This window comes from Apium graveolens, chromosome 1 (genome assembly GCF_009905375.1).
Source record: "Apium graveolens cultivar Ventura chromosome 1, ASM990537v1, whole genome shotgun sequence".
In the NCBI taxonomy this organism is placed as follows: Eukaryota; Viridiplantae; Streptophyta; class Magnoliopsida; order Apiales; family Apiaceae; genus Apium; species Apium graveolens.
This window is the reverse complement of record NC_133647.1, coordinates 44,922,515-44,934,758: the sequence shown is the minus strand read 5'-3', so window position 1 is coordinate 44,934,758 and position 12,244 is coordinate 44,922,515. Positions and strand designations below refer to the sequence as shown.

Sequence of the window (12,244 nt, the reverse complement as noted above, 5' to 3'; positions counted from 1 at the left end):
ATTTTGATTCTGTATATTTAACGAAGAACTTGAAACAAATCGAAAAAAGATTGTAGGTTTCGTATTCATCCCCCTTCTATGATACTTTGGGACTAACACTTGTTTACTTTTTTAAACAACTCAAATGTTATAAAAACTTTGGGAATTCTGTGCAATATTCTAGTATATGTTAGTCATAGAATAAATCAATTTGATAGAAGTTCAATGATAATTGTCCAAGAAGCAAATTGAAGAAAAGAAGACTCATGAGATAATAAGTTGCACAAATTGAAGAAAAGAAGAGTCACGATTTCTTCACTTAGTCATTTTACAATAAGACAAATCAAGGTACAATTTTCAGAAATGAACAAACAAATCACTATAGTTCATTTTACATGGACATGTTTGATAAGTGGCATTTATATCCACTTAGAACGCTTCGTAAAGGCTCGAATTGGTGTTTTGTACTCAAGTTATTTGTATTTTTTGTGACGCCCCAAAATCTGGGATCAAGGATCTAGGAGGCCACGCCATCTTGAATGCTATATAACACTTATCTCGTATCACAATATATAAATACTCACACTTTTACAACCCCACACTTATCACACACACTTATAGGTTATTATCTTGGAAATGAACCATTCATTACTAGAGTAATTCAATCCACAAAGTGATAAGTATTACAACCCAAAAATAATTAAGTCTTACCACGGAAATAACCTTTAAGTAAGGTTAGTCTGTCGGCCAAATATTCGTTTCTTATTCATTATCTTACGTAAGTCATACTTATAAATAAGCCGGACTAAAAACAACTGAAAACCAATCCAGCTTATTCGATCTACCTGAGGTACAACACCAAACATCCCACGAAACAGCTGGCCTTTTCCTACCTATTTCCTCGCTGTGAGTTTCATGATGGGAATCTTGATTTACTGTTATGTTGTGTCAATTTAAGAAAACAAGTGTGAGCTATAATGCCCAGCATAATAATATACACACCACGCCATAGATGGCATTAACCAACACCAAAAATGTGTTACTATACACCCCTAAAAATGTTGCTATAGGCAAAAATGGGTCTATTGCAACACTTTTTCAGTGTTGGGTCTAAGGCCGTAACTATAGGTATTTAACTTTACACAAGTGTCAATCAATAGCAACACAGCAAAATATGTTGCTATAGATATCAATTGCAACGGAATTTTCAAAGGATAGCAACACAGACATGGTGTTGCAATAGGTATACTAACTGACAATAATGGGGCCCACAGGGGCCCCGCATGGGCATGACACATGGCATGACACATGGCAGGGTCCCACGGGACCCAGATGTGGGGCCGTTTATCATCTATGACAACACAACTATTGCAACACCTTTAATGTTGCAAAAAAGAAATTTATGTACATAATTTAGCACCATATTGCAACATACTAATAGGCTATTGCAACACCTGAACTGTAAAAAATTGAAATATACTTTTCAAATACTTGATTTCCCATAAATTCAACATTCACAACCAATTCAATTCATCCAACCAGTCTTAACTACAAATCCAACCATTACATTCTATCCAACCAACAATTACAATCCATCACATCAAAACATAACTTAAGAAATACTAGTACTCTTGCTAAGAACTAAACGTGCAAGATAACACAAAAGCATACAAGTCTTTGAAAATAACGTAGAAGAGAGATAACAAATGGTCTAAGTGCTACGACCACCGGTAAGAGGAGTACCATCAACTCTTGTGTCACCTGAAATTGTACCAGAAATCTGAGCCATCTCAATGTTCAACCCGGGGCTTGCTTCAAGTAATTTCTACAGGACCAAGCTCACATTGCCTTGAACCTTCTTAACCTTGGCAACTTCATCGAAGAGCTTCGTGTTAAACTTTTCTTCGACTTGTTCAACATCCTGTTAAACAAATAAAAATATATAAAACCCAATTCTCTCTGCAAGCATGATGGCTTTTCATATTAAAGTATAAGATTAAAAGCAGCTCTATTGATTCCCCCGGGCTATATTGATTCTCTATACAAGCCAATTTTTAGGGGTCTAAAGCCTGATGGCTTTTCTCCCTGCTGTTACTTTGCCAATTTATACAGAGTGTACCACATATAATCACAAAACAAATTATTATTATCACATAGAAGGATTTCAGTTGCATTTGGTATCTGGTGTCAAAAAAAGGAATGAAAAATACAAAGAAAACTAGCAGGGAAACGGAGAATAAAGGATATGAAATAGGCGGAAGTAGGTAATTAAAGAATATGATCAAGTGTATATTTATCAAAAGATTTGTGAAAGATAAGAATTCAAGACATGGATGAGTATTAATTTTCCAGTAGGAACAAAGGTGTTCAGTTAATTTTTGCCAATAGTACAAAGAGAAAAATCAGCATTACACATAAATGTCGCTATGGTCCCAAAGTATGGATCTTGTGGAGAGTTGAGATCAAATGAAAATTATGTCACCAAATGATAACATTACCGGACACCACAAATATTATATAAGAGCTTATTTTAAGTAAGATCACATTATATTCACCCTTTCCTCAAAGTTTGAGTAAAGTATTAATCTTGGTCACTTACCTGCACCCGTTTATTTCTAGAATACTGTTCCACCCCATTAAATCTGCTACCACTAAACTGTATCAAAAAAACTAATTAGGTTTCAGTTGGTAGTATATACACGATACAAAATAAAATTTTCACAAATCCTTTACTTGCATATCATTGGTCAGAGGAGCTGAATACATTCCTACAGAAGAGACCGTAATAACACGAGACTCTGGTGCAGGCTTTTCCAACAAGGGCATCAATGATTCTGTCAAGGTATAGGTGCCAAGAACATTTACAGCAAAGTTCAACTCGTATCTGATCTTACAGAAAAAATATAAATCAGGAAAAGTAATTAATTATCACATAAGTTAAGCTACATAGTAGGTTAGTTAACTAAAAGTTATTAGTCTGTTCTTAAGCAGCATTACAAAAGTTACCCTTTTGATGTTGTGATGCGATTATTCTCCATTAAACCAGCATTATTAACCTGAAGTAATAAAGCATCATCAGGAAGTTATAATAATACTGCAGAAATATATCACCTAGTTTATGTCAGAAGCAGAAACAAGAATATTAAAGAAGTTAAGGGTGATGAATGGTGCTGTGTGGGTGAGTCGCATAGTATTAGCTAAAAGACAACATAATAACAGCCATCATTGATCTAAAGATGCAAAATTGTAGGCACATTACAAGTCACAAAGTTAACAGTTGTAGGTACCTGAAAAGAGTATTGCAATAGGTAGTCATTCTCATAAGGTATAAGTTCAGGTTAGATTCTAAAGACAGAAGTTTTACAGATTAGGCATTTCAAACTATTGCATATCCACCAGAAATATAGACTTTGATATGAATCAACTAATATTCAAGACCTACCTAGGAATGCATAGAAAATCACTTAAACTTGAGGAACGATAAAGAATATAATTCACAAGGTGACCACCTAAATTAAATATAATCAGGTTCGCATTAACTTCACAATCTCAACCTATTAACTAAAAAAACAACTAGAGCATATATAACTCACTAGCTTAATAGCTACTTCTTCATTTGTCTGAATGTTAGTTCCTACAAACCAAATATCAATCCTCTTTTCCATTAGTACACTTCAAATATTAGGAATAAAAACCTCAGGAAATGAGAAAAAATGTAATACTTATCCACTAATGAGTTTTACTTAAATTTCAGGACTAAAAACCTCAGCAAATGAGAAAAATGTAATAGTGATCCACTTAAGAGTTTTCCTTAAAAGTTAAAGGTAATGATCTGGCAGAATACAGATAAGCCTGCAAGAGTAATAGATGATTTTTGTTATATCCATACAATATCAAACAGTTACATAAGTGTTAGTTTTCATATTAAGCAACACCTGAACTCCTCTGACATCATACTGTGCTTAATTTTTCCTAAGCATTTTTTTATTGATTATCATATAAGTCATTAAAAGACTTGAAAAGACTTTTAGGGAACCAATAAATATCACTTTGTCTAAATAAAATTTAAAAAGATGTTACTAAATCATTATTTCTAGTCCTTCCAACAACTACATAGCTACAAGAAGCAGTAATCAAATAACTTAGTATTTAATACGTATTTTATAGAACTTACCAAGACATCAAATTTTCGAAAATTCTGCTCGGCCACTTCTTAACTGATGCCATTGCACCTCCTTCTTTCTTGACCTCGGCTTCCTTCACTAAAATTCTACACCGTTCGTGCTCTCTGATCTCTTCCCATTTGCTCAAACTTACCTAGGAAAGATGCAGAATATAAGAAAAGTAATATTGGCCTCATAAAGAACAGTTCCCGGATTTGAAACCCACATGGTATTCCTCCATCACCTTATTATATTGCTCCAGTTTTTTGACCAAATTTTCAAGCTCAGAAGCAATAGTTTCCTGGTAAGGATCATATTGAAGCTTTCCTTGATCAACGAGGGCCTTATATTGTGTAAGAGGTCCTGCACAACACCAAGACTTATAAAACAGCTCAGAAACAAAAGAATATGATAATTAAAAAAAATTGCTTCCTTGTTATCCTAATTGGATTCTAGTTCACCAGCTAGAAACTTAAATTCATTAATTGCTTGATTTAATCATACTTAAAATTAAATAAAATCACAAACAACCATGATAACACACAAACAACCTGCAAAGAAGGATCACGAACCATATGATAAAATTAAATATATAAGGAGGAAGAAAATAACGAAAAAGTAGTACAAGGGTAGAAGAGTATTTTAAGACAGGGGGCAAGGGACATGTAAGTAATTTAGCAAGAGAGAAGAGAAAAATATAAAGAGGGGAGAAAGAAGAGGGATCAGGATATCGAAAGAGAAGTAAGAAGTGCGAGTTTATACTTAATTCTCAGGAGACACAGAACCTCTCGAATGCTTCGGGTTGTATTGGATTAGTGTAATTGGTTCGGTACAACTATTCTTATAATTTAGTTATTAGTTTATTACCATTAATAGCAGTTGAGTTGAGCAGTTGTGTGTTAATTTGTTGTTATTGTGTGAGTTATCAGTATTTAGTTCTAGCACAACCACAATAGCAAAAGCAGAAACGAGTTAGAGTTCTAGCACAACCACATTAGCAAAAGCCGAAACGAGTTAGAATACGTGATACATCAGTAAATCATAACTTCAAGCAACTAGTATATTTATGCTTAAAAATTTCTCCCAGAAAACAGTTACAAATAATTGTGACTTCAAAATTAGTTTTCTATGAATAGAACCTCAAACACTTGGCTCTGATCATTCGATTATCGTGCTTACAAATTTACAATCAACAGAAACTGAACTAAGCATTAACAATTCATCAACATCAAAGTATATCCGTTCACACAATTCAGCCAATAAAAAGTATATATCTATCTATAATCAATCAATCGAGCATTTCATTGAAATTCAGTACAATCTCACAAAAAACGCAACAAATTAAACATAATTTAACAATGTGTATGTGTGTGCGTGGGAGGGGGAGGGGGAGAGAGAGAGGTACTGAGATAGATCTCTCTGAATGAACCGCTACCGATTTTGCGGCCAAGGAGAAACTTATTACCGACCCAAGGCTCCATGAATTAGTCGAAAAGCTTAGATAGAAGCTAAAGCCCTAAAACTTACAAATAAATAAGGGAGGAAACGAAAGATGAAATTGAGAATCGGGGAGTTTCTCTAGGACCGTACAGAAACAGTGATATATATTTATATTGAAGAAAAGGAAGGGGGAGATTGATGAAAGAGATCAAAGGAAAGAATGTTTAATTAGGTGAATTGTAACGGAGATGAGAGGGAGAGATGGGGGCCAAAAGAAGGCATCAACCTCATCATATCACCCACTCTCTTTCCTTTTCTTGCCTTTGATCCAATCCAATCTCCCTTCCTTTTGTCTCACTATTTCTAAAATTTAGCCGCCCAATTCAATTTTTCAGCACCCCAACCCATGTCAATCATTTTTCAGTTTTATACATTTTCTAATGTTGTTTAATTCATACACATTATGAATATTATTATTAATTTATAAAAATATAGTAGTATTACAGGATGTTATTTTTTATAAAATATTTTAATGATATCAAGTAATTTTTTTATTTTATTAATTTAATTATAAAAAATATTTATTTAATTGTAAATTATAATAAAATATTTCAATTTCTATAAACATAAGAATAATTTATTTATACTTTGGGCTTTCACTTTCCAAGAAACTCTACAAATTATTTTATTCAAATATACTACTTTTAAAGATAAATTTAATTTTAAATTCAAATTAAAAAATAAATATTCAACCACTTATGGTGACACGGTCCATGTGTTGCAATAGAGAAGACATCTATATCAACACCAAAGATTTATTGAGTTATTGCAACATGTTATTATGCCTATCGCAATACCAAAATCTAGGTGTTGTGATAGAACCATAATTTCATACCCATTGCAATGTTTTCTAAGGCAACACCAGCAAAAAACGTGCAAATAGGTCATCTATGCGTAGTGACAGTATGAAATGATTGTATCATAAACTCAAGTATAATGCTATATATGATAGATTCGTTTTATTAAAAATAGTTTTCCTTGGTGATATACACCTTCTTTTTGAAAACAATCCTTCAGTGGATTTATTATCCTGCGAATACCTTACTGGTAAACCGAGCACCTAGGCTTGGGTTACGGTATTGCATCACAATTCCAATTGGAAGAATTTTAGGACATTCACTGGAGCCACCGCATACGATGATCAGTCGTACTACGAAAATAGTAACCTTTTCTACATGTAGAGGGACGACTTCCTTACTCCCGATTATCACCCTAGCCGCATTCGGACTTTATATGCTTCCCCATTCCACCCGCGTATGTTTTGCATACTTCGTATATCTTTTAGTACACATGGTACCTTCTCATACAGAAAATTAATATAGCAGTCTCCCCAGTCCATGAAGTACTGGATCTCTACCCCTCATTTGTCCTTTTAAGAGTCTTATCATATACTTGGAATCATCGAACTATATTGAAATTCCCCAAGCATTTTACTTGTTGATAAGCACAGCTTATCTCATATATATATATATATATATATATATATATATATATATATATATATACTTCCGAAAGTTTTTGGAGGAAGTACTAAGGATGTGAGTTGACTGTTGTCAACATATAAATAAATAAGGGGGGTTTCTTTTGAAACTATATTTAAAATATTTAAAATAAGTCGAGATAATATTCTCCGACGATCTGAAATTATTCGAATGATTTTTCGAAAATCAGAAATTATTTTAAATCAGGTTTTATGATTTTTAAATCATATTAAAGAATTTGATAAATAATTATTAATTAAATAATAATTCTTAAATAATTAATCCTTGAATAATTATACTTTAAAAAAATATTTGAAATAATATTTCTCAACTAATTTAGGTTTAGATAATTAAAGAAATCTTTAATAATTGATCGAGTTTGAAATAAATAATCATTGGAGAATAATTCTCCTATTTTAATCCTGGGTATCTTGAGGTGGAGGATGCTCTAGGGTCCGCTCGAAAATCTATAACCATAAACATAAACCGTTTCGTTAGATCATGTTCTACTTTACGGCGACTCGTACTCATATGCTACTTATTATTCGTTCTCTCACTTATTTTACCCTTATTATTTCTTTAAGTACTTATCCATGTCACGGTCGCTTCCTTTTCGAAGTACCTTATGTCCGTTTATATTTTCATCGTCGGCTCCGCTTATAAATTTCAACGGCTTTCTAATCGTGCGGTCTTGGTTCCGATATTTTTATAAAATTGAAAAATCATTACTTTCACTTGAAATTTTTATATCAGTTAAGGAACTCTATTTACTACTCTCTGTAAAAATTTCATGATTTATGAATATTTTTAAGTCGATCATTTCTATTTCCAAAATTCGTAATTCGTAGCAGTTTTTGCCGCGTAAATCACTTTTAGTAAAACGGTCATAACTTTTGATCCGTAAATCGGAATCAAGCGATTCAAGCTCCTAAACGATCCTTATAACATTTTCTATCATAATCAAGTTTTATGTTTCAAGAAACTACAGTTTATATCTTCGAAACTTTCTGCAGAAACTTAATATTATGTTTTGTTCGTTTTAGCTAGATTACGAATACGATCCAAGTTTCGTTTACGCCTTAAATCTCTATATTGAAGGAATTTAGGGATGAGCAGAAGCATGATATAACAATTATTCCGTAAAAACCATGTATCGCACATACAGAAAAATGTATAAATCAGAAAAATGGAGGAATCATAACCATACCTTAAAATCGAAGCTTTATAATATGGTTGCTAGCAGTTGCTCCTCAGTGTGTGAAGCACTCTACCGGTATCCACCAAGAATAATCCTCTTCGATGAAACTTTTTATAAAACCAAGCTTTTATAAAAATGGAGTTTTTGGGAGAGAGAGAAAGAGAGAGGAAGAAGATGGAGGCTAGCTCTTCTTAGGATTTTCACAAAACCAAGTATGTTTTTTAGAATGAGCCATCTCATTCTATTTATAGGGCTTTCTTAGGGTTTTATAATATATCATTATATATATATATATTAGCCCCACATTTTATCTTTATAAAATACTTTAATAATAATTAAAACTATTTTAATCATTATTTCTTTTTCTAAACTATTTAGAAAATTATTCTCTCTCTCATTATTTCATCAAAGAAAATATTCTTTTATGGTGTGACCCTGTAGGTTCAATATTATGCCGGTAGTAGAAATAAATAATAATAAACTTTTATTAATTATTTACATGAATACTAAAATTCACTAAATATAATTAATTGATTAATTATATTTATTCTACATCATGAGTGATGCTTCTCAACATATCACGACTATCCGGATAATATGAATTCACTGCTTAGAATACCAAGAACCTGTCAGTGACTAGTTACCGTACAATGAATTCCTTCTACCCTTATAATATCCCGATTAAATACAAGGCATGGATCTCGTATCAGGCCTATCAAATTTAATCATATGATTTCTTATTCATAATGCGAAGTTCATATTAATGCAAATTAGAAACTCCTTTTTAATTTCATACACTCTGGCCAGAGATTCCACAACTCGCATATTAAGAATAACATAGGATATTCTCTTCCTATACTGGAAGGGGTAGATCCTCTATTGACGTTAACTATCTCTATACACAAATCCCTATGCCCAGAATAGACCTAATGGATGTCCTTGAGACTAAGGACTAAACCAAAGCATAGTTCATTATATATAAGATAACTTTAACGATCTCAAGTCTAAGGATACTTGTACAACTATCACTCAGTGAATAACTATTGACACATGAGTAATCTCCATTAGTTGTTCAACTTATCGAGTCATGTTCAGTGAACTTATTCTCTAATAAGCACCTACATACTAGCTATAGTGTCACCACACAAATGTCTATGAGAACAGACATCATCCTGAAGGGAGCAAGCATAGTATGTACCAATCTTTGCGGATCCACTAACATCCGATTAGTTATCCTATGATCAGGAACTGTTTAAGTCTAGAGTTATCATCTTCTAAATCTCACTATTATAATCTCATTATAATTCTAGAAGCTTTACTCTAAATTATGGAGCATCTTATTTAAAACACTTTAAATAGATAAAGCCCATAATAAAACCATAACAAGTCTTTTATTAATTTCAATGAAATCAAATAGGAATAGAAGAAAGTTCTTCCTAACTCATCATACATAATTGGATTTAGGACAAACACTTTCAATCTCCCACTTGAACTAAAGCCAATCATCCTGGTATCTAATACCCATCTTCTCTTTATGATGATCAAAGTGAATCTGAGACAATGACTTTGTGAGTGGGTCTGCTACGTTGTTATGTGTGTCAACTCTCTCAATATTGACATCTCCTCTTTCAATGATTTCCCTAATCAAATGAAAGCGACGTAAAACATGTTTGGAATTTTTATGAGACCTAGGTTCCTTGGCTTGTGCTATTGTTGCGTTGTTATCACAATACAACACAATAGGCTCTTCAATGCTAGGAACAACTCCCAACTCAGAAACAAATTTCATCATCCAAACGGCTTCTTTTGCAGCCTCACTTGCAGTTATATATTCTGCTTCCGCTGTGGAGTCAGCCGTTGTAGACTGTTTGGAACTCTTCCAACTAATCGCACCATCATTTAGACTAAACACGTACCCTAACATGGATTTTCTATCATCACTTTCTGATTGAAAACTAGAGTCAGTATAACCCTCTATTTTCAACTCAGATCCACCACCAAAAATAAAAAAAATATCCTTAGTCCTTCGCAACTACTTAAGGATGTTCTTCACTGCTTTTCAGTGGTCTTCACCTGGATCGGACTGATATCTGCTCGTCACACTAATTGAATAAGCAATATCAGGCCTAGTACATAACATCGCGTACATGATAGATTCTATTATTGAAGCATAAGGAATCTTACTCATACGCTCTCTTTCCTCAAGTGACTTAGGAGACATCTTTTCGGAAAGGGACACTCCATGGCTCATCGGTATGAGACCTCTTTTGGAGTTTTCCATGCTAAACCTTTTAAGCACTTTCTGGATTTATGTACCCTGGGTAAGACTTATCATTCTTCTAGATCTATCTCTATAGATCTTCATACCGAGAATGTAGGATGTTTCTCCCAAGTCCTTCATAGTGAAGTTCTTTGATAGCCACACTTTGACTGATTGCAGCATCGGTTTATCATTTCCTATAAGAAGTATGTCATCCACATACAATACAAGAAATGTTACCGCGCTCCCACTAACCTTCTTGTAGACACATGGTTCATCTATATTTTTGATAAAACTAAACTCTTTGATTGTCTCATCAAAACGGATGTTCCATCTACGAGAAGCTTGCTTTAAACCATATATGGTTAGCAGCAGCTTACACACTAGGTGTTCATTTCCCTTGGAAAGAAAACCCTCTGGTTGTGTCATATACACTTCCTCTTCAAGTTTCCCATTGAGGAAGGCCGTTTTCACGTCCATTTACCAGATCTCATAGTCGTAGTAAGCAGCAATCGCAAGCAAAATCCGAATTGATTTTAACAGGGCTACAGGCGAAAAAGTTTCATCAAAGTCAATCCCTTGCCTTTGTCTGAATTCTTTTGCCACGAGCATGGCCATATAGGTCTCCACCTGGCCATCTGCTCCAATCTTTCTTTTGTATACCCATTTGCACTCAATAGGCTTCACACCCTCAGGTGCTTCAACCAAAGTCCATACTTGGTTGGTATACATAGATTTCATTTCGGATTTCATGGCACTTTGCCATTTCTCTGAGTCAACACTACACATAGCCTCATTATAGGTCATAGGGTCGTCATCATCAATGATTGACAACTCATTGTCATTCTCAATGACAAGGTCATAATACCTCTCAGGTTGGCGAGACATTCTCCCTGACCTACGAATGGGCTGTTCCACAGAAGGTTGTTCAGTCTAAACAGGTGTTTCCACTTGAACCGTAGTAGTTTGTGCTTCTTGAACTTCATCAAGTTCAATTTTGCTCCCACTGTTTCCTTCAAGGATAAACTGCTTTTCCAAGAAGGTAGCATGTCTGGAGACAAACACCCTATGATCGGTGTAAAAGTAATACCCTAAAGTCTCTTTAGGATATCCCACAAAACTACATTTTACGGATCGAGATTCCAGCTTATCAGGGTCAACTTTCTTGACATAAGCTGGACATCCCCAAATCTTAACGTGTTTAAGACTTGGTTTCCTTTCTTTCCATATCTCATATGGAGTTTGAGGAACAGATTTGGAAGGCACCTTATTCAGTAAATATGCTGAGGTTTCCAATGCATAACCCCACAGAAATATTGGAAGATCCGCATAGCTCATCATGGACCGAACCATGTCTAACAAAGTTCGATTTCTCCTTTCAGATACCCCATTCCACTGTGGAGTATATGGAGGAGTCCATTGGGAGACTATACTATTTTCTTTGAGATAATCTAGAAACTCTCCATTCAAGTATTCACCACCTCGATCTGATCGAAGAGTTATAATACTATGTTTGGTTTATTTCTCCACTTCATGCTTATATTCTTTGAACTTTTCAAAGGCTTCAGACTTGAGTTTCATCAAATACACATATCCGAATCTAGATCGATCATCTATGAAAGTAATGAAGTATGAAAATCCACCCATGGCTTGCGTAGACATT

General features: G+C 34.0%; 1 protein-coding gene across 8 annotated transcripts; it reads right to left on the bottom strand.

Moving 5' to 3' along the window:
• Positions 1 to 1,419: 1,419 nt before the first annotated feature.
• On the bottom strand, positions 1,420 to 5,975 carry LOC141663577 (uncharacterized). Of its 8 annotated transcripts, none has more exons than XR_012551566.1 (7): positions 5,578 to 5,971; positions 4,369 to 4,505; positions 4,154 to 4,296; positions 2,986 to 3,035; positions 2,713 to 2,863; positions 2,579 to 2,635; positions 1,420 to 1,900 (listed from the first exon to the last, which is right to left on the bottom strand). XR_012551566.1 is itself a non-coding variant. In XM_074469391.1 (7 exons), the coding sequence occupies exons 4-7, from the start codon at positions 3,015 to 3,017 to the stop codon at positions 1,805 to 1,807; spliced, it is 336 nt and encodes a 111-aa protein (XP_074325492.1). In that variant the 5' UTR covers positions 3,018 to 3,035; positions 4,154 to 4,296; positions 4,387 to 4,505; positions 5,670 to 5,955; the 3' UTR covers positions 1,420 to 1,804. The 8 variants fall into 8 exon arrangements, 4 of the variants coding, with proteins under 4 accessions (XP_074325492.1, XP_074325477.1, XP_074325483.1 ...); XR_012551552.1 differs by having other exon boundaries at positions 5,548 to 5,969; XR_012551559.1 differs by having other exon boundaries at positions 2,717 to 2,863; positions 5,548 to 5,969.
• Between the last annotated feature and the right edge of the window lie 6,269 nt (positions 5,976 to 12,244).

Excerpts from the sequence above, each read along its gene's own strand:
- LOC141663577 (XM_074469368.1), bottom strand. The coding sequence starts at position 5,623 with ATGGAGCCTTGGGTCGGTAATAAGTTTCTCCTTGGCCGCAAAATCGGT. Across the intron at positions 4,506-5,547 it reads ATTCAGAGAGATCTATCTCA|GACCTCTTACACAATATAAG; the intron begins GTACCTCTCTCT and ends GGTGTTGTGCAG. Across the intron at positions 4,297-4,368 it reads AGGTGATGGAGGAATACCAT|GTAAGTTTGAGCAAATGGGA; the intron begins GTGGGTTTCAAA and ends CATCTTTCCTAG.